The sequence below is a fragment of the Wolffia australiana genome, chromosome 11 (assembly GCF_029677425.1).
Source record: "Wolffia australiana isolate 7733 chromosome 11, ASM2967742v1".
Classification (NCBI taxonomy): Eukaryota; Viridiplantae; Streptophyta; class Magnoliopsida; order Alismatales; family Araceae; genus Wolffia; species Wolffia australiana.
The window spans coordinates 11,579,902-11,606,102 of record NC_135845.1 but is presented as its reverse complement, the minus strand read 5'-3'; the positions used below and the strand labels follow the sequence as shown (position 1 = coordinate 11,606,102).

At 45.3% G+C, this 26,201-nt stretch overlaps 4 protein-coding genes across 5 annotated transcripts; 2 read left to right on the top strand and 2 right to left on the bottom strand.

Moving 5' to 3' along the window:
- Positions 1-3,047: 3,047 nt before the first annotated feature.
- LOC144709141 (uncharacterized) lies at positions 3,048-4,575 on the bottom strand. Its single transcript, XM_078582564.1, has 2 exons — positions 4,346-4,575; positions 3,048-3,614 (listed from the first exon to the last, which is right to left on the bottom strand). Exons 1-2 carry the CDS (start codon positions 4,433-4,435, stop codon positions 3,156-3,158), a joined length of 549 nt encoding a protein of 182 aa, XP_078438690.1. The 5' UTR covers positions 4,436-4,575; the 3' UTR covers positions 3,048-3,155.
- A 283-nt stretch (positions 4,576-4,858) lies between these two features.
- Positions 4,859-19,149, top strand: LOC144709140 (mitogen-activated protein kinase 1-like). Its single transcript, XM_078582563.1, has 6 exons — positions 4,859-5,224; positions 5,303-5,432; positions 15,524-15,661; positions 15,817-16,149; positions 16,799-16,979; positions 18,813-19,149. The coding sequence occupies exons 1-6, from the start codon at positions 5,001-5,003 to the stop codon at positions 18,983-18,985; spliced, it is 1,179 nt and encodes a 392-aa protein (XP_078438689.1). The 5' UTR covers positions 4,859-5,000; the 3' UTR covers positions 18,986-19,149.
- Positions 19,150-19,262: 113 nt separating this feature from the next.
- On the top strand, positions 19,263-23,320 carry LOC144709138 (polyadenylate-binding protein-interacting protein 9-like). Of its 2 annotated transcripts, none has more exons than XM_078582561.1 (10): positions 19,263-19,907; positions 20,092-20,199; positions 20,279-20,323; positions 20,623-20,695; positions 20,778-20,890; positions 20,970-21,029; positions 21,889-21,936; positions 22,022-22,093; positions 22,902-22,963; positions 23,048-23,320. In XM_078582561.1, the coding sequence occupies exons 1-10, from the start codon at positions 19,608-19,610 to the stop codon at positions 23,103-23,105; spliced, it is 939 nt and encodes a 312-aa protein (XP_078438687.1). In that variant the 5' UTR covers positions 19,263-19,607; the 3' UTR covers positions 23,106-23,320. The 2 variants fall into 2 exon arrangements, with proteins under 2 accessions (XP_078438687.1, XP_078438688.1); XM_078582562.1 differs by having other exon boundaries at positions 19,264-19,907; positions 22,025-22,093.
- Positions 23,321-23,386: 66 nt separating this feature from the next.
- Positions 23,387-25,974, bottom strand: LOC144709142 (SNARE-like superfamily protein). The gene is made up of 4 exons (XM_078582566.1): positions 25,755-25,974; positions 25,123-25,209; positions 24,882-24,950; positions 23,387-23,612 (listed from the first exon to the last, which is right to left on the bottom strand). Exons 1-4 carry the CDS (start codon positions 25,893-25,895, stop codon positions 23,478-23,480), a joined length of 432 nt encoding a protein of 143 aa, XP_078438692.1. The 5' UTR covers positions 25,896-25,974; the 3' UTR covers positions 23,387-23,477.
- Between the last annotated feature and the right edge of the window lie 227 nt (positions 25,975-26,201).

Here is a 26,201-nt window from a genome sequence, read left to right as displayed (position 1 = left end):
ATATCCTCACTACCCTGGGCAGAAATTTTTCTGAATCATCTTTCTTGAGTCAATCTCCTCTTATACCGAGGGCATATGTTCCTGTCTTGATCGCTCAATCATCTTCATGAGCTTCTTACTACATCCGAGCTATGACTTGTTTGAATCCCATGATTAGAAGCTTGTAAGTCATAGTCAAAACGTAGTCGTCCACTTCCGAGATGTCCTCGATGTCTCAGGTAAGTGGATCACTTATACAAGCATGACTTGAATCAACCTGATTGACGTTTAGGTATAATACCATTCAGGGATTTGTACAGATCAATTCAGTGAACTCTTTCTCCAATGAGAACCCACTATCTTTTCTTAGTGTCACCACACTAATAGCCACATGATCAGCTATACTTATCGTATAAGTATGATCAGCTAGTGCTATTCTATCGAGATAATTTGATGCCGTTTCAACTATCCATCGAATATGAATATTTAGAATACATGTTTAAAGACTAGAGATCACTGTATTATGATCTCATCATAGTTCACTAAGTCATTGCATGTATTCATGGACTTCATTATAAACATCACACATAATATTAATGAACATAATATTTTATTCAACGAACTTAAATAAACATGGTGGTGTGATTGGCTTAACAACCACATGACATACATCAGAATGCACATTAGAAACTGTGGTGAAAAGTTTCCAGAATCAAAGTCCCAACTTGGATGTAATACAATGGCAAATAAAAACTTCCACGAATCAAAAGCTGAAGTTTGATATCTATTAAGAACAAGAGATAAGAAAGAGAGAGAGCATGAGTTTTCATATAAAAATTTCCATTTTTTATGTTTGATTTAGAAAACCTGTAGTTGTGAAGGAATACAAATGCGAAAAAGAATCGTCCAATTTTTGCTGAGATGATGATTCAGGTCAGCCCTAAGAAAAAAATAATGACATTCTCTATGCCTAACAACTGAAGTGGGATCTGGCATCAAATAAAATCAAGATGAAAGGGTAACGATAAGTTATTATTGTCCTCGTCATTTGTCTATTTAGCTATCAGTACAAAGGATACAATTTGTAATGGCAAAGGATATACTTTATAATTATTTAAAAAATTAATATTTAGGGTGAACACCCTAGCAATTGATAACTACATCATGCTGATGGGGGATCAGGTTGCAGAAAAATATATTTGTTATGGGATCCTTCCTAAGCCTTCCCACCTTATCACTCCTAGTGTCCTCTACAAGTTCCAGCTCTCTGAGTCTCTCAACCTTGCACCTTTTAAGAATCTCTGGATTCTTGTCCCCTTGGAGAACCAGATTGCTGTGCCCATCCTCTTGTCTTTCCTATGTTTCTCTCCCTAGCATTATGAATCTCAACCCCTGGCTCCTTGCCACTGTCTTCTCCATCACAAACATGTAGAGAAAGACTAGTGGATAGAGTGAGGATGGGGATAGAAGATTAACTATAAGATGAAGACATATAGATAGATATTGAAATCACACCTAGAGATATAGAGATAGGGAGATAGATGGAGATAAAACATAGAGATGTAGGAACAGAGGAACATATTGGGAGGAGGAGAGAAACATTTGGATATATTTATAATGAAAGATGTAAATAGATGTATGGAGAGAATACATAGATAGATAATGATGAGATAGATTTTGCAAACATAAATAGAGAGACAGATATGGAGACAAATAGTTAGAGGTACATGGGGAGACATTTGGAGCGTAAATAGAGCAAGATAGAGATCAACAAACTAGGGGAGATGGAGAGAGGTACAAAGTGAAACCTTGAGAGTAATGAAAAGAAAAATATAGGACAATGGGGAGATAGTGGGAAATATATAGAGATGTACTAATAAAATGCACATATCTGTAGATGTATAAATGGACATAGAGAGAGAGAGATAGAGATAGAGAGAGATTATAACTTTCAGAACAATTTTAGAACCTGATGTCAAAAGCACGAGTAGATGTTGTTGAAACTTTATCGAAATTTTAAATAATTTAAAGTTTTCTCAAATTGTTTATCCTTTCATCATCCAAATTCATCATCTTATCTTCATCATCCAATTCTCACACATTGCCGTCGTCATTGTCATGGTTCACTCACTTTCCATTCTTGATGATGACAGTATGTGAAGATGATGATTAGGACAGCATTGTCAGATGATGATGGTGACATTTTCCCTCAGGCTATCTACAAGGTAGGCTTTCACTGCCTCGAATATTCATTTTTCAAAAAATATTTATGACAATTAATAGTGTTTTTCAATTAATATTGATGTAGTAATCTACATTCATTTATAAATCATCACCTTCCAAAATTTGAAGTACATTTATCACCTAAATATTTATCACATTTATCTCTAACTTGAATTCTATTGATCGCTCCCTAAATCCAAATTACTCCCACAATTGAATATTTTCACTCTAAATATAACTATCTGAATCCAGAATCCTATTCATAACTAACTAATAGAAAAAGACTTTTACTTATTAAACATGATATCTGCGGAGTGCTACAAGGCCCCAATCTATCTTAACGTAAGGTTCTAAGGCGCAAGAGATCTTCCAAAACTGAAAGAAACGATGCTAATCAACATCATTTCTTGAGTTTATCTGATCTCCTAGAATTTACTAGGATTGATTCAAAGACAATAAATAAAATTTAAAACAATTATATCCTACCTTCTTTATCTTGGGGAATGGGATATTGGGCAGACCAATTCAGTCCACCCAACCAGCCTGCCAGGGCTGGTCATCTTGCCCCTCAAACCTAACCTCTCACATAGACCCCAAACTCTATCTCTTTCATTCTCTACACTATAGTGCAGGATGAAAAAATCATCCTGTCCACAAGGTTGGACGAAAACCCGGACGGAAATTCGTCCCTAGACGAATGGACGGGGCAGTTTTCGTCCACTCGGACAAAAAAGCCGTCCCATCCGAGACCCTGCACTGATTCCGGACGTCTGACGGGACGATCTTCGTCCCCTCCCGGACAATCCGGAACTATACTCTCCACACTCTTCTCCATGACAAGAGTCTGTGACAATCACACACAGCAAAGAGATATTTTCTCCAAAGGGAAATCAGGACAGAAGAGTTCAATACAAAGGGGGGCACAAGGGGAGAAAGTTTTCCAATTCACACCCTCACCTCCTATCCTGAGCCTTGCTCAGCCCAGCAGTCTTCTTCCACAACTCTCCCAGAGCCCGCATCCCGGCGCTCTTCCTCCCCCCCCTTCCCTCCTCGTCCTCCAGTGACCCGCCGTCCAACCCCACCATCGTCCTTCGCCCGCCCAACTCCCCCGTGGCGGTCGCCAGCGCCGCCGTTGCCGCCTCCGCCGCCTTCCGCCACTGCTCCGTCTGCACCCGCAACGTCCTCGCCTCGGCCTCCATTGACTCCACCTTCCTCCCCAATTCTTCCACCCTCGTCCGGCCCACTGCCGCCTCCTCCTCGGCGCCCCTCGCCTTCGCCTCCGCCGCCGCCAATTCCCCCTTCAGTCTCTCATTCTCCACGGTCAACTCCTCCCTCACCTTCTTAACCTGCTCCTGCGCCTGCGCCAGCTTCTTCTCCACGTCCCCACCTTTCTTCAGGCTCCTCTTCGGCGACTGAACACAAAAGTCAACCCACTCGAGTTCACTACTCAGTCGGCGAAGAAGACTGGACAAAATAGTTTAACGATGACGAGTTACTCGTCGTCTTTTGTCCTCGAAGGTTAACAGATGACGATCCCCATTCGTCATCGTTCTGTATTTCTCTCAATTCCCCATTCAATTTCATCCAGATGACGATGACGAGGTTATCGTCATCGGTAGCTCGTCATTTTCTCAATTCCCGTACTTGCAGCAAACAGTTCAGAACACGTCAACCGAATGGTCAACGTCATCGACATTCGTTGAGACAAACAATGGATACGGCAAGTTCAAACAATCAGTTTCATCCAGACGACGATGACGAGGTTATCAACCTCTTCCGTCAGCGCATTATTGACGATGACGATGACGATGTACATGAATTCCCTGTTCTTTCCGATATCAGTGCGGAACGCGTCAACCGGATCGTCAACGTCATCGATAATCGTTGGCGGCATGTTCAAAACAAGCAACCACGATGAAATCGGCGATGGCGGAGTTGCGAAATCAAGAGAAATCAAACGTCAATCACGATGAAATCGGTGATGGCGAAATTGCGAAATCAAGAGAAATAAAACGTTGACGGTACCAGCGCCAACATCCGTCATCGTAACTCAGCCGTCGTGATTCATCAACGGCAAGAACGACGATGAAAATTTCGAGATCGAATCAGTCTGCGCAGAGAAAAAAACTAGACGAAAACGGACCTCCGTTTTCGGGATCGCGAACTTGAGCTGCGGCGGCGACGGCGTCTGCCGCGGCTTGGAGCTCTGCTTCGGCTTCTGCTGCAGCGCCATGCCACGAAGAGAAGAAGACCTCGAGCAAGCTCCTCGGCTATGGCGATCGTCGAGCTCCAAACCCTAACCTCGCTCCGATTGCGAGAACGAAGACGACGATTGATGGCGGCAAGCTCGCGATTTCTCAGGCGGAGAAAGGAACAAAAAGGGAAGAGAATCGCCACATGTACGGCTCGGATTGCGCGGGAAGCTCAAGTAAAGTCAAATCTGCGGCGATCGTCAGAGTTGAGTAATGGACGGCTCGGATTCGACGAGGGATTGTGGCGGGCAAGTGGGGGGGCTCATTATTGGGATTTGGGAGGGACCACGGGATAAACGGTGGGATGGGAGCGATCTGGGCCGTCGGATTAACGGGCTAATAAAAGGGAACTGGGCCCGGAAAGGGGGGAAATAGTTGGACGGCTAGTCTCCTCTCTCCTATCTCTTCTCGATTGCTTTCTCTCCTCTGCATCTTCCTTCTTCCTCTCTGCTTCTCTCTCTAGCTCGCAGTCTATCTCTCTCTAGCGCGGAGACCTCGGAGGGAGGAGAAGGGGGCATTGATCTTCGTCTAGGGTTTGTATTTGGCATGGATGGAGCGGCGCATCGCCGGGATTCGGATATGACAGAGGCGGTGGCGCCGCCGGCGGAGCCGCCGTCGACGGCGGCGGTTGGATCGGAGACGATCTTGGCTACTCTCGCTCATGGCGGGAGATTCATCCAGTATAATATATTTGGGAACGTTTTCGAGGTTACTGCCAAGTATAAGCCCCCGATCATGCCCATCGGGAAGGGCGCCTATGGGCTTGTTTGGTATTGCGCGATTTTTGTTTGTGTTTTGTGCTTGATTTCGGTTTTTTTGTTTATTGAGGGGAGGATTGTTGTTTTCAGCTCGGCTTTCAATTCCGAGACGGGAGAGCAAGTGGCGATCAAGAAAATCGCCAACGCGTTTGATAACAGGATCGATGCCAAGAGGACTCTCCGCGAAATTAAGCTGCTGAGGCATATGGACCATGAAAATGTTAGTGCGATTGGCTTGGATGTCTCGTCGTTTTTGCGTAATTTTGTTTTTGGTTGTGATCAGTGGATCTGCCGCTTTTTTCTTCTTAGAAACGAGCATGATTTGGCATTCTTTTTTATTTATTAATGTTTCCGCTGATTATCAACAGGATCATATTTTTAGATAGAAAGCCTCTGGTGATACATTCTAACAGAGCGTCATTGTCATTGATGCACCTTGTGTGGCAAAATAATTGACTTTGATTTCATTTCCCTTATCAAGTAAACGGTCAGAAAACAGAGATTGTCGGCGTTTTGTGGCTGTTGACTATGGGTTTCCTGTCCTTCATTTATAAAACGGGTTTGAAATACTTTGCATAACTAAATGTTGCTTCCAGAAAGTGACTGAAAAAATGTTCTCTACCTGGCTGTGTGTTAGAGTTGATAACGATTGAAATGGATTTTTTTTTGAATTAATAACAATTGAAATGGATGAAACAAGAATTGGTTCTTCGTGCACACTAATATTTGCCCTGTATTTCTTGTTCTGCAAGTTTTTTTCTTTGTTATCGCACATTAAAGAATTTTCAAGAGAGGAAGGAAGAAGATAATGACATAACTCAATAGAGTACATGGCTGGGTATACATATACCCTAGGAGGGAGAGAATGATAAGAGGGCTAATGGGCTTATAGAATAGGGCCCATTAGCCCATAAGGCTGACTATCTCACTAACACCCCCCCGCAAGCGAAGTATGGATGTCATCCATGCCGAGCTTGGACACTGCACGTTGCAGGAGAGGTCGAGATAGTCCTTTGGTAAGGACATCAGCAGCTTGATCAGCGGATGGAACAAATTCCAAGTCAAAGATGCCCTCGTCCACGCGCTCCTTGAAGAAGTGGCGGTGGAGTTCCATATGCTTGATCCGTCCCTGTTGGCCAGGGTTCTTTGCCAAGGCGATGGCCGACTTGTTGTCGCAGTAGAAGTGGATCGGGCCGGAATACTCCACACGAAGGTCATGGAGAATTCCGTATATCCACTGGCCTTCAGAGGCCCCATCGGCAAGTGCCCGGTATTCGGCTTCAGCACTGGAGCGGGACACTTTGTCCTGCTTGCTGCTCTTCCAACTGACAAGACTGCCGAAGACAGAAGTGCAGTACCCCGTGGTGGAACGACATTCCACAACTGAGCCAGCAAAGTCCGCATCAGTGTACACCTTCACGGTCCGCTCCATACTCCGAGGAAAGAACAAGCCCTTCCGGGCAGCCCTTTAGGTACGCAAGTACCTTGTTGGCCGCCTGACGATGGATCTCCCGCGGAGAGTGCATGAACTGACTGAGGAGATTGACGGCGAAACTGATGTCGGGGCGGGTGTGGGTCAAGTGCAGGAGTTTCCCCACCACCTGCTGGTACTGATATGCGTTCACCGGTGCTGAGTCCTCCCCCTTACCCAACTTGACGTTAGGGTCGATGGGAGTAGTAACCGGTGCACACTCAGTCATTCCGGTCAAGGCCAGTAGGTCAACGGCATACTTCTGCTGTGACACAAAGATCCCCCGGGGGGAGTAGGCCACCTCAAAGCCGAGGAAGTAGCGAAGAAGCCCGAGGGCCTTGATTTCAAACTCCTTGGCCAACGCAGAGCTGAGGCGGCCGGCCTCTGCAGAATCGGACCCCGTGATGAGGATGTCGTCGACGTACACGGCCAAGATGGAGACACCCGCGGAACTGTGACGGAAGAATAGGGAGGCATCCCCATTGCTCTGAGTGTAGCCCTCGGTCTTCATGACCGAAGAGAACCGACCGAACCACATTAGCGGTGACTGTTTCAGTCCATAAAGAGACTTCCGCAGCCGGCAAACGGTGCCCGGGGGGCCAAGGGTATACCCGGGAGGTGGCTGCATGTACACCTCCTCCGTCAAGTCACCGTGGAGAAAAGCATTCTTCACATCGAACTGTCGTATCGGCCAGTCGGAATGAGCCGCAAGCGCCAAGAGGAGACGGACTGTTTCCATCTTCGCCACAAGAGAGAAGGTCTCGAAGTAGTCCACGCCATACGACTGAGTAAACCCCCGAGCCACAAGTCGAGACTTGAGGCGCTCGAGAGTACCATCAGCATGATGCTTCTTGGCATGAATCCACTTGCAATCCACCGCCCTCTTGCCAGGAGGAAGTGGGACGACTTCCCAAGTGTGGTTCTTGAGCAAGGACTGCATCTCCTCATCCAACGCCGCTTTCCAATGAGGAGAAGCAAGAGCATCGGATAGGCGACGAGGGAGGGGATGCGACTCGATGTGAGAAAGAAAGGACCGGTAGGAAGGGCTTAGCCGATCAAAAGAGAGATAGTGAGATAAGGGGTAGAGAGGTGTGCGAGCGCACTGACGAACCCCTTTCCGAAGGGCGATAGGCCATCCCAACTGAGCATCATCATCAGTAGACGAGGGTGTCGCATCGTCCGACGGAGGATCGGAAGCAAAGGAGGGAGAAGAAGATAGCTCCCCCGGGGTAGGGAGAGGCTCCCCGGGGGAAGGTGGTGCACTAAGAGAAGGATACGGTGCACCAAGAGTAGGAGGTAGCTCCCCGGGGTGAGAGATGGACTTCCCGAGGTTAGGAGGTGCACTAGGGGGAGGATACGGTGCACCGGTAGGTGAGACGGTAGGAGGCAAGGGAGAGAAGGTGGGTGGGGACGGCGACGGTGGAGGAATGGGTCCCACAAATGGAAAGGGTTCCAAAGAAGGAGTCGAAGACGCCTCAACCAGCGGAAGGCGTGGCGAGGTAGAATCACCGAAGTAAGACTCATGCTCGGCAAAGGTGACGTTTGCCGAGATGAAAAATCTCCGAGACGGAGGGTGGTAGCAACGGTAACCTTTCTGGAGAGAAGTGTACCCGACGAAGACACACCGGATAGCTCGAGCATCGAGCTTCGTGCGAGTGGGAGCCGTATCGTGGACGTACGCCGTGCACCCGAAGATGCGAGGGAGGAGTCCAGTCCGCAGTGAGAGATGGGGGAACGCCGTGGAGAGACGATCCAGTGGGCTGACAAACCCGAGGGGCTGGGAGGGGAGACGGTTTACGAGATGGGTACTCGTTAAGACCGCCTCGCCCCAATACGCCCACGGAACATAATAGTTCAGTAGAAGGGAACGGGCGGTCGACGTGACATACCCGATCCGACGTTCTGCCATACAGTTCTGTTCCGGGGTGGCCACACAAGAGGACTCGTGGAGAATCCCATGGTCAGCAAAGCACGTGGCCAGCTCGGTGTTGACAAAGTCCCGGGCGTTATCGGAGCGGAAGCGCTGAATACCTCGGCCAAACTGAGTACGAACCATGGTGCAGAAGTGACGGACCGTCGGAGCAACCTCAGATTTGGCGGTCAACAAGTAGACCCATGTGTAGCGGGTGGCCTCGTCAACAAAGATCTGAAAGTATCGGTGGCCCTTTAGGCTAGCCTGCGGGGCGGGTCCCCAAACATCACTATGGATGCGAAATAATGGAGTGGAGGAGTGCGAGGTGGACGGAGAGAAAGATGAACGACGGTGCTTCGCCAGTTGACAGGCATCACACACGATAGTCTGAAGGTCCAATCCAGTACACATCGAAGGAAAGAGACGCTGTAAAACTGAAAATGGCGGGTGACCCAGCCGTTGGTGAGCCAACTGGAGACGTCCCATATGCTGCACATCCGCCGGTCGGAGTTGGCGGTTTAGCAGGAAGCACCAAGAGCGCCCCCCATCGTCCAAAACTAGCAACCCGTTCTCCCGCCTAATCGGTGTAGGCCGACCCACCTTGTCAGATAGAAACATCCCGTCAGGCTGGAGGTGAAAAAAACAGGACAAACCGTCAACCAAACGCTGAGGAGACATAAGTATAGCTCGCAGGGCGGGGACATGAAGAACATTGCTGACCACTCCGAGGCCGTCTACAAACACTGCCCCAATTCCAGCAACACGCAACTGTCCACCACCGGCTGTAAGAACTGTACGGTCCCCACTATGCCTTTTGTAGGATACAAACCGGTCATTGAACGGGGTCATGTGTTCGGTTGCCCCCGAATCAAGAACCCAGCTCGTATCCGATACGAGAGGCGAGTAAGAAGCCGTACCACAATACCACTGTTCAGACTGAGGGAGAGAGAACGCACCAAATCCACCAAAATGTGCCGTCGACTGAGTCTGAGTCTGCATAGTAGCCACTTGGTCACGGAGACGGGCCAAGTCGGCTTGGAGCTGCTCAATAGTCGCCGGGCTGGTAGAAGAGGTAGAGGAGGAGGCAACCATAGCTTTCCCTTCGGTAGCCTCCTTTTTCCGGTTGTCGTACTGACGCTTCTTGCACTACTTGCGGAGATGTCCAGGCTTGTTGCAGTAGGAGCAAATCAGCCCGGAGGGGGCCGCCTCCGCGGGGGGAGCAAGAGCGGGCGAGGGAGACTGGGCGAGGAGGGCAGTCGAGTCACGAGCAGCCTCCGAGGAGAGAGTGCCAATGACATGAAAATGACTCTCCTCTTCCTGGAGTTCCTTCACCAAGTCATCAATGGAAGGAAGGCCTTCCTTGCGATGGAGGGCACGGCGCCGAGTGTTGTCATAGTCCTTGTTTAGGCCATAAAGAAACCCCAAGAGGCGTAGGCGAAGAGTGTTCTGGAATGACTTGCACGTCGGATCATCCGTCGGCAAGTAGTAGTCCACCTCGTCCCACAGCTTCTTGTGTTCCAGCGCATAGTCCGAGATGGACAGTGCGCCTTGGCGAAAGTTGCTGGCTTTAGCAACGAGCATAAAGAGGCGCCAGTTGTCCCCTTCGCGGCCGCAAAATTTGTTGGCCTGGTCCCAAAAACCCTTCACGGCGGCACAGCGAGGGAACCTTTCACGGAACGAGGGTGCCAGGGAGGTCGTGTAGAGCCATCCAATGACGAAGTGTTCCTCGGCTTCCCACGCCGCATAGTGTGGATGGGTCGATGGAAGCGGGGCTTGTGTGCAATGCTTGAACAGTTGGCGAGCCTTGAGAGTAGTCTCGACAAAGTGACGCCACTGCAACAAATTCGGGCCCTGGAGACACGTCGTGTCGGGAACCGCCGGCAGAGAATGAGTAACCTTGTGTGACAAGGGTTCTCGTTGAAAGTCTGCATCGGTTAAGCCATCATCTGGGACGGCCGGTTGACGCGTCTGGCCCGTGGAGTAAAGTTCCTCCGACATCAGAGCCGTGGTCTCTACGGAGACGGCTGTTGTGACTGAGGTTGCGGCCCGTGCTGCGGCTGCGGCGGCGGCGGCTGCTTCGGCGGCTGCTGCGGCTTCTGCAGCTGCTTCGGCGGCGGCTGAGGCAGCTGGCTGTTGCTGCGCGCGACTTCGGCTGGCGCGCGGTTGCGGCTGTGCGCGGCTGTGGCTGGCGCGCGGCTGCGGCTGTGCGCAGTTGCGGCTGCGGCTGTGCGCGGCTGTGGCTGGCGCGCGGCTGCGGCTGTGCGCGGCTGCGGCTGTGCACGGTTGCGGCTGCGGCTGTGCGCGGCTGTGGCTGGCGCGCGGCTGCGGCTGGCACTCGGCTGCGGTTCCGGCTAGGGCTGTGGCTGCGGCTGGTTCTCCGGAAGCTCCGCGGGCTGGCTACAGCTCGCGCTGTGGCTGATCCGTCGGTCACGCTCCGGGTTCGCTAGACAGCGAGAGGGTGATGTCAAACCCTAGATGGAAGAGCTCTGGAGCTCTGATACCATGTCAAGAGAGGAAGGAAGAAGATAATGACATAACTCAATAGAGTACATGGCTGGGTATACATAAACCCTAGGAGGGAGAGAATGATAAGAGGGCTAATGGGCTTATAGAATAGGGTCCATTAGCCCATAAGGCTGACTATCTCACTAACAAGAATCCATATTTAAACTCTTCTAAGGACTAGTTGCAGTTATAATGGAAAAAATACCTTGTCTTGGGCTTTGAAAAAAAAGCATTCTACAAGGACATTGTAAGGTCATTTCCTGGAGACTTTTTCGAGAGGTATAATAGTAATATTAAATGCATCAATGCGGATAAGCTCCCCCGTATTCAATAATTGAGGGAAAAAACACGAAATTAGACAGCAAGGTCATTTGAGGATGAGTCCCAGATCGGCCCTTGAACTTTATTGATCAGTAGAAGTTATTTGTCCAATATCATCCGAAATATTCTATGAAGCTATTGCAAGGTTTGTTGGTCCAAAGTCTTTGGAAGTTTGCATCGTATTGAAGAATATTGTTAGTTCTAATTGCCTTAGATTGCCACATGGTTGAGGATCTCGATAAGATATCAAGGGTGTTTTTCTTTCTTGGAGATTTTGATGAAGATATCAATATTTTTACGCTTTGACAGAGAACAATGATTTCCACGAAACTGTAAAATAAGAAAAGTGTGACTTAAAAGGAAAGGAGAGAGGTTGATAAGGGTGTTGAAAGGAGAGAGGTAGTTACCATGAAACATATTCTTTTTATGCTTGTTAAGAGAAGTGCTCAAATGGTCCCAGTAATATTTCGTTCATTAAGGAAGAAGGAAGATCTAAAGTGATAGGTATCTAGAAATTTATAGAAGCGTGAAGAATTCTATAAGCTTCTTTCCTAGCCTTTGGATATGAGTGGATTGCATTGTAATGAGAAATGTTGTGAGAAGCAAATTTTGAACTTTGATTTCCTTCTCTTGAGTGATGATTTGAGTTCTGCTTTGTACCATCCAAATCCCCTTGCAAACTAGAGCAGGAGCAGGGCAGCACTGTGGGGGAGCAGCTGATTCATGGGCTCGTAACATGGTTTAACCAGGTAAGATCTCTGGATGTCTCATCATCGAGGAGAAAACATTATTGGCTCTCTCATTCTTGTTCACTCCAAGGATTGCTGGGTGATTCTGAGAAGCCTCTGACAGTATGGTGAAGGAGGCTCGGGATGTCAGCTCATTAGATGTTCTTACTCCAGACAGTTAGAGAAGCTCAATAATGCTTTCAGCAATCAATCTAAAGTTCAGAGGGATCAGGATTTACCAGTGGAGAAAGGCGGTAAAAAGGAGATATTTCTTCTGCCAAGGGAATTTGGAGATTACCTGGTGGAAGATCCTGTTGCTTTAGGAGATTCCCGTTATAAGAAATAGAAATCTATAGATCCATTATTTTTTTCTGGTTGTAGGTGGTGTCATTTATTTGCATGCAAATATAAATGATTTGTGTTGCTGGTTCAGAGACCAAGGCAGACGTTCCTTCAGTTTAGTGCTGGAATTAAGAGGTTCAGGTCAGATAATGGTAGATTATTCTGCAGTTAATTCCTATTTTGAATGGAAGGATATTATGCATGAATCATCTGGTATAAATACACCACAGCAGAAGGGGTTGGCAGTGTGGAAGATTGCCCTCATTATGGGTACTGCCAGATCTTTGCCTATGCACTTCTGGGGGAAGCTTTCCCAAGGTTCACTCATCTGATGATTGAAATTCCTACATAGACACTTGAGCAACAAAGTCCCGTTGATGTGATGCTTCGAGCTAACCTACCATCCAGGGTATTTTGAATACATGTGCAATGTTAATGTACATTTCTCTCACGATAAAAGATAGATCCAGGATCTTTAAAATGTGTGTTTTCTGGGTATCCCACGCACAGAAGGGTTAAATATGTCAACCGGCCTCAAGGGCTTCTTTATTTCAAACGCTATCACTTTCAATGAATATCAGATTTTTTTCAGGGAGCCAGACCACACCAATCAGGATTTTAGCCAGATCACCACTTACACAGTTCTCAGGAAGGCCTATATTTTAAAGATGATGGATATGCATCCAATGTTGTATTAAGTTTGAAGGGGTATGATTCTTTAACAGATACCGCCAAATAAGGAAACGATGATAACTTTGGAGGGCCAGTTGCTCCCGGAAAGGGAGCGAGTATCTGCAGAAGCAAAACGAAATCCCTTGGCTGATTTTTCAACCTCATGGCCTTTATTTCATTCATGGCTGCACGCCATCTAAAATGGCATAAATCCTTAGCATCATACTGCAGAACAGCTACTTCTGAGAAGTTGGTTACTAAAACGGAATGTGTGATGAGGACAACTTAGAAGCTTGGAGATGAGATCTTGGGTGCAAGGGTTAGAACCTGTCAAAGCATAATTTGTTGAAGAAAGATCAGCTGAGACTTTGCACTAGAAACAGGCTGAGGAGGGGCAGGGAAGTGGTTGACCTTCAGATGGTAAAACATTAATGACGGCTTATGGTAGGGTCACAGAGCGGCATCGACAGAGGCGTTGGCAGTGACGACAATGATACAGACACATTCTTAATGGGTTATGGGGGCGAACAAACAATATGAATACGTTGTCAAGTGGGGCTCATAGCGGGCCCATGCAGACGAACAGACTCCAGAGATGCATGCAAAGTAGGCAGTTCTGTTGGAGAAAAAAGAGGGGGGGTGAGTTTAAGAACAGTGTGCCCTCAAAGAGAATGACCTCATTTGCTCGGGTGGGACCCAGGATTCTATATTATCATTAATCCTATCACCGTTCACGTTTTTTTCTCTTACCAGTGCATAGATTGCCTCACCTGTATGACTTAGATGTCCTGTATTTCTCCAAAAAGCTATTCGGTATGAGTGCAGCTTCACCACCCAAGCAATACAGCCTAGCCAAACCTGAGCCAAAGTTTAGTGCGCAACTTTAGGAGCAAAAAGGGGCAGTGAAGGCTAGCGAAGTAGACTGCAAACCCTCACCCCTAAAATAAGTGGCGATTCGTGCTCCTTCAAGGGTACCAAACGAATGACTATCAGAATCCAGGTTTTGGGCGTAAAGATTTCATCTGATGTATACGGAGTGTTATTCGTTCGACAGACTCCACAGATGCAGGCAAAGTAGGCAGTTCTGTAGGAGAAAAAGGGGTTGAGTTAAAGAACAGTGTGCCCTCTATGAGAATGACCTCAGCCGAGATGAAGTCTCAATGAAAGGGGGGGTCTATAGCAAGGATATCCCTCTGGATGGCAAGAATAGCTAAGAAAGATGTCCTGTCTGGATCTTTAAAGTAACTTGTTTTGTCATTCAGGTCAAAGTGATGAATGTACAGGACGCAGCTGAAGATGCAAGGAGCCAACAGAAATAAGGATTGGTTATATTGTGTTGGCTAGATTGGCATTAATGAGATCGGCGACAGCTAGATTGGTATCTTCTCAAATCAGCGGAATATAGTTTTGCCGCAACTCAGTGTTGGTGAAGATAGAATGTCCTAGAAGGAAGGTCTGAATGAGAGTGGCATGAGTTAAATTTTTCTTAAGTACCTGCAATGTTATAACGATTTTCTGACTCAACAATCCAGGAAGAAGCTGCAACCGTACTGAATCTGATATTCATATCACTGTATTTTCTTAAAAGCCATGACCAAGAAAGGCAAGAGTTTCTTTCTTGCACAAATGTGCGATTGGCAGTAATACCTTGTCTTGATCCTCCTTGATATCCGACCGACACGTGTTCACATAGTGGTCCATTGAAAAATGCATGTGATTATCCATTGTGCAGATTGCCGGTTTCCATTCAAGATGCCGTTGATTCAAATGACTCACCACGTTAAGTCCTCACCTAGCCAAGTTTGAATGTATCAGAGTTATAATATGCCTAACATACATATTGCAGAAAAAGTATAAATTAAAAATATAATTGTGGTCCTGTCTTCGACTGGAGTCATATCTGTTATGGGAGTACAGTCTGCATTCTTTTTATTAGTCTCCAAAACGATTTAAAAGCAAACAAAATGTTGTGGTGGAGTCGCTATGAAGCTTTTGTTAACCCATACAAAATCAAGGCATTCTTTGTAGTTGGGAGGTTTTACTCCGCTGGATTCTTCTTACTTCTTGACTGTTTGCTTAGATGGTACTCATGGGTATTAAAGGGTATCGGATTATCCGAAACCATGTAGATTCAATAGTTTAGAGGGAAGTTGATTGAAGCCTAGACAAATGCATCTTACTGTCACTCAGTATATGCCATTAACTTCAAAGGCCATATCAATATATTCCTATCCAAGTGATGTTCTCTGATGGCTCTGGAATCTCATCTCTGTTTTCTATGGTTGTTCCCCGTATCAAATTTATTATTCTGCAAAATTCTATGCTAACATCTTCTTTTTTTTGTTTTGCTCATTCCACAGGTGGTAGCGATTCGAGATATAATACCCCCGCCAACTCGGGGATCATTCAATGATGTATATATTGCATACGAGTTAATGGACACCGACCTGCATCAGATCATCAGGTCGAATCAAGCTTTATCTGAAGAGCATTGCCAGGTAGAGAAGTTTTTATTTTTTATATTTATTTTCTGGGTCAAGTGGTTTATTCCTGGAAATTGTCTATTTTCCACCGGTATTTTTAATTTGGTTCATAACGCCATAGACTCGTGTAGTAACCATTAGCCTCTCTCTTTTTTCTCTCTCTCTTGCAGTATTTTCTGTATCAAATCCTTCGAGGATTGAAATACATACACTCAGCGAATGTTCTCCACAGGGACCTAAAACCCAGCAATCTCCTCTTAAACGCCAACTGCGATCTGAAAATCTGCGACTTCGGGCTTGCCCGGACGACCTCGGAGACTGATTTCATGACGGAGTACGTCGTCACGAGATGGTATCGGGCACCGGAATTGCTACTTAATTCTTCGGAATACACGGCCGCCATTGATGTCTGGTCTGTGGGCTGCATTTTCATGGAGCTCATGGAACGAAAGCCCTTGTTCCCCGGAAGAGATCACGTCCACCAGCTTCGACTTTTAATGGAGGTATGTATTTAGATTGTGTTTTGGATTTGATATCATTTATTACAATCATCATCTTTTGCTGATTTTACTAATTATTCTGCGTAGGTGTCTGAGAGAAACCCCTAGGAAATGATGAAATTTGAATTTTCGTTCATATCAACATGATAAAAACATGCAAATATATTCTTTTCCCTCGGCATGCTGAATGTTGCATAGACGTACGTGAGGGAACCCTAGGAGATGATGAAAGTTTTAATCATAATGCATTTTGGTCATGAATGTTTACTGACTTTACATAATTTTCATTTTTACATAATGGTTGCAGGTAGGCCAACGGTCTTCCCTATTTTCTTTAAAAAAAACAATGATGCATCTTAAGAGGATCAGAACATTTAAACGAATTTCACCGTTAACACTGCGTAAGCGTTAGTGAGAAAACCCGAAGAGATGATGAAATTCAAATTTCCGTTAATCTCAACGTAGTGTGAGCACCCGAAGAAATTAATTGATGAAACTTCATATACGTGCTGAGAAAGCCGTACTCGATAATAAATTTAGACTTTTGATTTATCTTAACATAATTTGAATACCCAAACGACTGTTGTTACAGAAAAATGAGATTATTCTTCAATTTGAAAAAAAAAGATTAAAAAAACTTGTGTTGATGCAGCTGATCGGGACGCCAAGCGAGAGTGATTTGGGCAGCGTGAACGAGAACGCAAGGAGATACCTGCGGCAGCTCCCCTTCCATGCGAGGCAATCTTTCCCTGACAAATTCCCACGCGTGCATCCCGCGGCCATCGACCTCGTCGAACAGATGTTGACCTTTGACCCACGGCAAAGAATCACGGGTAAGTCTCTTTTAAAATACAAACATCTTAAATTTAAATTGTTAACCACGCAAAGAATCATTGTCCGTCTGTCAACGTCATCAGCTAATGACGATGATGATGGTCAATGGTTAATGAGACGTCTACGTCTGCGTCCCCTGTAACGTCGGTGAATGACGACAGAGGGTCGCAGACGGGCGTCAATTTTAGCCATACATACGTCAATTGTGTTGGGACGAGGACATCGTCGGGCTTTCAACGTTCACAACGATGATGCTGGCAAAGAATCATCGTCCATCGGTCGACTGTCAACGTCATCAGCCAATGACGATGATGACGGTCAATGGTTAATGAGACGTCTACGTCTCCGTCCCCTGTAACGTCGGTGAATGACGACAGAGGGTCGCAGACGGGCGTCAATTTTAGCCATACATACGTCAATTGTGTTGGGACGAGGACATCGTCGGGCTTTCAACGTCGACAACGATGACGCAGGCAAAGAATCATCGTCCATCGGTCGACTGTCAACGTCATCAGCCAATGACGATGATGACGGTCAATGGTTAACTAGACATCTACGTCTCCGTCCCCCGTAACGTCGGTGAACGACGACAGAGGGTCGCAGACGGACGTCAATTTTAGCCATACATACGTCAATTGTGTTGGGACGAGGACATCGTCGGGCGGTCAACGTCGACGACGATGCCGCTGTCAAAGAATCATCGCCCATCGGTCAACTGTCAACGTCATCAGCCAATGATGACAACGACGGTCAATGGTTAACTAGACATCTACGTCTCCATCCCCCGTAACGTCGGTGAACGACGACAGAGGGTCGCAGACGGACGTCAATTTTAGCCATACATACGTCAATCGTGTTGGGACGAGGACATCGTCGGGCGGTCAACGTCGACGACGATGCCGCTGTCAAAGAATCATCGCCCATCGGTCAACTGTCAACGTCATCAGCCAATGATGACAACGACGGTCAATGGTTAACTAGACATCTACGTCTCCGTCCCCCGTAACGTCGGTGAACGACGACAGAGGGTCGCAGACGGACGTCAATTTTAGCCATACATACGTCAATCGTGTTGGGACGAGGACATCGTCGGGCGGTCAACGTCGACGACGATGCCGCTGTCAAAGAATCATCGCCCATCGGTCAACTGTCAACGTCATCAGCCAATGATGACAACGACGGTCAATGGTTAACTAGACATCTACGTCTCCGTCCCCCGTAACGTCGGTGAACGACGACAGAGGGTCGCAGACGGACGTCAATTTTAGCCATACATACGTCAATTGTGTTGGGACGAGGACATCGTCGGGCGGTCAACGTCGACGACGATGCCGCTGTCAAAGAATCATCGCCCATCGGTCAACTGTCAACGTCATCAGCCAATGATGACAACGACGGTCAATGGTTAACTAGACATCGTCTCCGTCCCAGTAACGCCGGTGAACGGCGACAGAGGGTCGCAGACTGGCATCAATTTTAGCCATACATACGCCAATTGTGTTGGGACGAGGACATCGTCGGGCGGTCAACGTCGACGACGATGCCGCTGTCAAAGAATCATCGCCCATCGGTCAACTGTCAACGTCATCAGCCAATGATGACAACGACGGTCAATGGTTAACTAGACATCTACGTCTCCGTCCCCAGTAACGTCGGTGAACGACGACAGAGGGTCGCAGACTGGCATCAATTTTAGCCATACATACGCCAATTGTGTTGGGACGAGGACATCGTCGGGCGGTCAACGTCGACGACGATGCCGTCGGCGCCATGTCGTCATCCGTCCCAGCTTGCGGTCACCGGCTGTCATCTTACGGCGTGCAAACTCGCAGTGGAGGAGGCGCTGGCGCACCCTTATCTCGCCACGTTGCACGACATCAGCGACGAGCCGGTGTGCGGAACGCCGTTCAGCTTTGACTTCGAGCAGCACGCGTTGACCGAAGACCAGATGAGAGAGCTGATTCGCTGGGAGGCTCTCGCCTTCAACCCCGACTACAAAGCCTGAGGCGCCCCCCCGCACGTGTGCCCCCCTCCCCTCGCACGTGCGTTGACCTTTCCACCGCCTTCCCCCCAGAAAGAAAGAAAAGTGGGTCCCCAGGCCGCCCCCGTTTGTACGAACAGGGAAACCGCGTCTATTATAATTAATTAGTAAATTATTTTATTTCGCGATGTGACGCGTGGCAGATCGCGATTCGTTAGAGGATTTTAACAACCTTCTGACGTGGGATGACGTTAATGCTTAGCTTACGACGTAATGTTCTTACCCGTTTTCTCTTGTTTTCGTTTTTTTTTCTCTTGTTCGTCGATCGCCTGTTGACGAGCAGGCGGTGGGTTGTTTTCTCTCTCTAGCTTGGGGCGAAGAAATAGGTGAGAGAGAGAGGGGAAAGGAGGAGATCGGCGTTCGTTTTTCTCTTGTTTTCTGTAGAATTGTGTGTTTTTTGACGGAATGCGAGATTGTTAGAGGCGATTTTGAGAGGATCGGCTGGAATTGAAGTCGATTGCGGGGTTTGATTTGGAGTTTTTGATCCGTTCATTCGTTCACCGCTGTGTCGGAGAGGTTTATTTGGGGTCGTTTCTGTTGGAATTTTAGTTGTTTTCGCGCGATCGGAGGTCGAGGGGGAAGAGAAATGGCCGCCGTCGCTGATAACACGATCAGTTCGAGCGATCGCCAGTTTTCTCCTCCTCCGTCGTCGCCGTCTTCCGATCCCGTTTCGGATTTCCGGAATGGCGTCCGGGACTTGGTCAATCTCCTCTCCAAGTTGAATCCTTCGGCCGAGGAATTCGTCCCTTCCTCCAAATTCAGCTCGCCGATCAGCGCGAATGGCCCCAAATCTAACGGAATTCTGTCTCCCGATGCCCCTATCTTCGTCGCTGATTCCGGAAATCTCAAGGATTCCGCCAAGGATGCGTTGAATCTCGCCCGTCGGGTAGTCTCTCGATCTCTCTCGTCTTCAATTGTTTTGATTAAAACCAGAGAATCTTAGCCGATTAGCAACCAGATCTAGAACCCGAAGGAGAAAAGATTATGGAGATCAGATCGGATCTTTGGAAACGCTAAATTTGAAGCGGATGAGGCTTTTCTCGCTCACAATTGAGCTTTTTTTTGCGCAGAAGAAGAGTTATGCAAATCGCGGGAGGAAGATCAACGAGAGGGTCTTAAAAGCCCAGAGAGAGGATAGCATTCGGAGAACTGTTTATGTTTCTGATATTGATACCAACGTTGGGCTCCCTGCTTCTTCTAGAAATTTTTTAAATTTTCCTTAGCGATCGATTTTAACGAGACTTCTCTGATTGAAAGGTGACGGAGGAGCAGCTTGCTGCGCTTTTCACGAGTTGCGGGCAAGTGAGTTTTCTCCCAATCTTCTTGTTTTTTTCTTGCGGCAACATTCTCTATAGAAATCAAAGGGATCTCGTATTTTTAAACAAAGGTCAAGCAAAATTTATTGTTGAGAAACCATCAAATTAGAGCTTGATGTTTATAACTCCAAATTTGTTACAAAAATTAAACATAATTTAAGCATAAACACGATTGACTCTGATGTTTCATCAGATGTAAAATCAAGATTTATCTTCATATGAGGCAAAAATGTACTCTCATCCAAGTGATTCAATATATTTACGTACTCCGTTGTTGGATGGAAGGTGGTGGACTGCCGTGTTTGTGGAGACCCTCACTCAATCCTCCGTTTTGCCTTCATAGAGTTTGCTGACGAACGTAAGTGCCAGTCCAAGGCGCTTGCTTTTATATTTCAAAATTTGTAATTGAGATATAGAATTGACTTTATATTTTCTTTCAGAGGGAGCAAGGGCGGCGCTGAATCTTGGGGGAACTGTTCTTGGGTATTACCCAGTCCGAGTTCTTCCTTCAAAAACTGCAATCTTGCCTGTAAACCCCACATTTCTACCTCGGGTCAGTACCATATTCGTGACTTTGTCTTGCTTGCCATCCTCCTGCATTCATAACCATGATGTTGTGGTGTTTTGGGCAGTCTGAGGATGAGAGAGAGATGTGCGCACGGACAATCTATTGCACCAATATCGACAAGAAGGTAATATAATTTCCTCTTTTCTAGTTTTTCTCCCTCCTCTTGGGATCATGTTCTTAGTGCAAGGGACTTGACAAGATCCTTAATCACCAACATGGTCTTTCTGGTATCTCAGCCCATTGGAGTAAGTACTTCGGTCTTTTATTATTTTCGAGTAGTTTCCCTTCAAATATCCATAGCCATTCCCCAACAAAGACGGTCGAGACTCAAGGAGTTGTAGAGAATTGGCCGATTCGGCATCATAGATTCTCCCTATGATCAGTCACTACTGCTCTGTATTTGATATGATCCTCAAGAACAGGTAGCATGTTTTTGTCATTTCAGCCCACTAGGTCATTTTGGTCTTTTATTTTTTGGGTATTTCTCCTTTAAATATCTGTAGGCCTTCCCTAAGGATGGCAGTCCAGAAGTTTAAGGCGATTGGTCGGTTCAGCGTGGGAGATTTATCCCTATGATCAGGCACTATACCTCTGTACTTGATATGATCCTCAATTTGATATGTAGTGTGTTTCTGTCAGTTCAGTACACTAGAATCCTTTTGATCTTTTCCTTTAAAATATCCATAGCCCTTCTCAAAGAAAGTTAGTCAAGAGGCTGTAGAAAATTGCCTGATTCTTCACGGAAAGAGGAAAGAAGCAGGAGACAGGAGATCTCACTATGATCGGCCAGTGCACCTCTGTTATCTTTCTATTTCCTTATTCTATCATTCTATCTTATTTTTTATTCAAAAAAAATCATTCTATCTCATTTACTCAACAGATAGCTATCTGTAGAAGTCTACATCAAGATCTCTATCAATGGTATCATAGAGGATATTACATAGGTCCTGGTTATCATGACTTGGAAATTGTTATTAATGCAGGTGACTCAAGCAGATGTGAAAGCATTTTTTGAAGCTTACTGTGGAGAGGTTGATCCCGAATCTCACCCTCTTTAATTTTGAATTGAACGAAAGTGATGGGGGGAAGTTACCCTATATTTTCTCCCTCTTAAAGCAGGTATCTCGCCTGAGGCTCTTAGGGGATCATGTGCACTCCACACGGATTGCGTTTGTTGAGTTTGTTTTGGTAAGAGTTGCCTAAAAATGACTGTTTTCTCTTTTATCGTTCATCGTAAGTAAATTCCATATCATCCTAAACGTCATGATAAATTATAATAGATCAAATTTTACTTATCAGTGGGTCAAGGTCGTCTAGTGATATTTGATATACACGTTCATGCACATTATGATAGAACATGAAGATAGAATCCCGCACAAATTTTCCATGTCATCCTTAACATAATGATAAATTATGATAGATCAAATTTTCCTTATCTACTGCTTGTTGATAAATACATTCACGTTTATCATGGTAGAACATGAATATTGTATCTCACGTAAATTTTCCATGCCATTCTGCACCTAATGCTTGATCACAATAAATTAAAAATATTTACAAGGTAAAAATTTTTATGTAATTTCTTTTTGTCTACGTGATGTACATGAACGTTTATATCACAATCAAAGAGCACAGGATCACCTTGGTCCATCGACAGGGGAAAAAAATCAATTTCCATTACGATTGAATCCTGAGCAAACTTTCCATGCATCCTTAACATGATGATAAATCATGCACTAACAATTTCGGTTTAAACTTAACTTGAACATCAGAATTGCTTCAATGGCTATCTTATCTGCTCTTCATCCTTAAATCTCATAGAACATTTTTGGCTTAATTTCTCACCTATATTTTCATAACAAGTCCCATTTTGAAAAATAAAATTATTTGATCTAATATCAAAGGACAGGGAAATTTAAAACTTAACGTGGCGCCTTTTGAACTGTTCCTCGCCTAATACGCCTTATCTGGGCCTTTGATCTTCTCGTCGGGGCAGGCCGAGAGCGCACTGATCGCCCTGAACTGCAGCGGCATGCTTCTGGGGGCCCTTCCAGTCAGGTAATGCGGCATCGATCTTATATCCTCTTATCCTCATTGACTTACTCGCTGACTTTGACTGTTCTAACTCTAAATAAATTTCAGAGTGAGCCCGTCGAAAACTCCGGTGAGGCCACGTGTCACTCGTGCTACGACTCCTTGACTTTGACCACACCCAATGGTCAACCCTTTGCGTGGTCGACGGGGAGGGTCAAGCTATCTAACTCAAGTTTTCTCTTTTTTTATTCTACTTGTCACTTTGAGGAACTTCATGGGATTCGGCTTGGTCAACTCTGTCTCTTTGTATGATCTCTCGGCGTTGACCTCCGGATGAACTATATGAGAATCGTCTTTACTAGAGTCAACTTTTCTTGTCCCTATCATTTTTTATCTTCCTTTGAGCACCATTTGAGTGTGAAATCCCAATATGGAAGATCATGTATGTACTAGAGAGAGAAACTCAATATATTGATGAAAAGACAATGTGCATATATATATGTATCTCTCTCCCTCTCTATGTCTCTCTCTTTCATGCTCAGGAAGCCTTGTCCATAAGCTGAATTGGTGCTAAGATGTTCGTCTTGCTGGTCTCTACCAGGCAACCATTCATGACCATCTCCTCAAGCATGAAATGCGCCTTCTCCAGATGAAACATGATGTCCAGCTCGCACTGACAGGAAGATAAATACATGTAAAAAAGCTGTATATTGGTAGATAGATAGAGATAGAGATAGATAGATAGATAGAGAGAGAATTAATAGATAGATGGATAGAGAGAAAGAGAAAATTAATAGATAGATGGATGGATCATTATGTGGACATGCTATCAGATGGACCCCTAAAAAGATAGAATGATGGATTCAAAGATAGACAGAGAGGCATGCATATGGAGCCATAGATAGAATGACAGAGAGACAGATAGAAAAACAGACACACATGGATCCATAGATAGATAGAATGACAGAGAGACAGATAGAAAAACAGACATACATGGATCCACAGATAGAATGACAGAGAGACAGATAGAAAATCAGACATACATGGATCCACAGAAAGATAGAATGACAGAGAGACAGATAGAAAATCAGACATACATGGATCCACAGATAGATAGAATGACAGAGAGACAGATAGAAAATCAGACATACATGGATCCACAGATAGATAGAATGACACAGAGACAGATAGAAAAACAGACATACATGGATCCATAGATAGATAGAATGACAGAGAGACAGATAGAAAAACAGACATGCATGGATCCATATATAGATAGACATATAGGAAAATAGATGGATAAATAGATGGAGAGAGAAAGAGAGAGTAGAAATCGATGAAAAGATGGATAGAGGGATGGATGGATCAATAAGTAACTGGACAAACAGCCAGATTGATGCACAGGTAAATAGATAGACAAACAGACAGGCAAACAGGAATGTAGATAGATTCAAAGATCGATAAATAGATAGACTGAGAGACAAACAGATGGGGTCAAATCGAAAGATATGTAGATAGAGACAGATTTTTTTTTGAAAGAATATAGATTGAGAGATATATACTGAGCGATAGATAGATAGAGAAATAGATAGAAGAAGAGAGAGCTAGATAGACAGACAGACAAGGATCTGTAAAGAGATTGATAGATAGATAGACACAAAAATAGATTGATAAAAAAGGCAAAATACTTGGTAAAATAGACTGTTTATGAGATAGATTGATTCGGAATCGTTAGAAGAAGGAATTTAGATAGATAGCCAAAGATAGAGATAGACAGAGATAGAGATAGAGATAGAGATAGAGATAGATAGAGATAGAGATAGAGATAGATAGAGATAGAGATAGAGATAGAGATAGATAGAGATAGAGATAGATAGAGATAGAGATAGATAGAGATAGAGATAGATAGAGATAGAGATGTAGAGAGAGAGAGAGAGAGTACCACGTTCCCAAAGTGACGGTCCATTGTCTCCACAAAGAGGTGGATGAATTCCAGAACGGCTAGCTCATTCTGAAACAGGCATTAGATCAGTCCAAGTCTTCCTTTTCATGTATTTTTTTTTGGAAATGATTCTTTCTCCAGACTATTCGTTTCTTCTCAAATAAAATTTCCAGACTAATCGTTATCTATTTTCTGCTTATTAAACGCATTTTCTAAGCAATAAAGATTATTGACAACAAACCTCTTCGTTATCAACACCAACTAAGAAGAAGAGCGATGCATAGCGCCTGTAAACCACTTTGTAATTCCGATGCTCCACAAAGGAGCACTGCACAAGGAGGGAAATAATAATAATGAACAAATATCAAATAAAATAATCTTCTTTCCAAGGCAAAGAAATAAAAGATAATGTTACGATACTTTCATATAGAGAATAATCAAACAAAAAATGCAATAGATCTGAAAACTAGCTGGATTTGAATCTCAAAGAGGGTAAAAAAAATCTTGCCACGGAGGAACACTGCGCTAGGAGGGAAAATCTTGCGGTTGGTCTGAAAATTAACCGGATCTGAATCTCAAAGAGAGTAAAAACTACTTGCCCCCGTATTCAAAATCTCCTGATTAATTTCCCAGTGATTATTTCTCAAAGCACAGAAAATTGTCATGGCAAGACGAAACTACAGTTAATCCGCATGCTGAAGAATGAATTAGGGAATGAGATTAACTCGTGCAATCACATTTTCGACCGCTTCGATTGAATCGATCGAATCTGGCGGAATCCCGACGCGATCAAAATCTAAAAAAGGGTCAAAGTAGGGAAGAAAACCTAGATTTTTTCACTGATTATGATGATCTTAAAAAGGAGGAATCGACCTGCTGGTCGGTGCGGGTGAGACATTTTCGCACGATCTCGCCCTCCAGTGCTCTCCGCTCCTCCAAAGTGAGGTATTCATAGTACTGCGCCAGCCGTGTCTGGCCCTGCTTGTTCACGAGAAGGACAAATCGGATGCCCATTTCTCTTCTTCCCCGTCAACTCCGCTCCTCTGATTCCTGCTCGTTCCAGAGATTACTACTTCAACTCATCATATGAACGAAGAAGAAGTGAATGGGCCGTTTCAATCAGAATGATGATGGCCTCTTAATATTAACTGATAAGAAAAATCTGGCCCAACAAACATATTTCAAAGCCTTGGGAGTAGGGTTCTACATTTATGACCAAAGTCCGGGCAGACCGGTTAGCAGGTTTAGGTCCAACGGTCAAACCGAACTAGAAGCGAAACAAAATTATTTACTTATTACTTAATATTTCATTAAAATTAT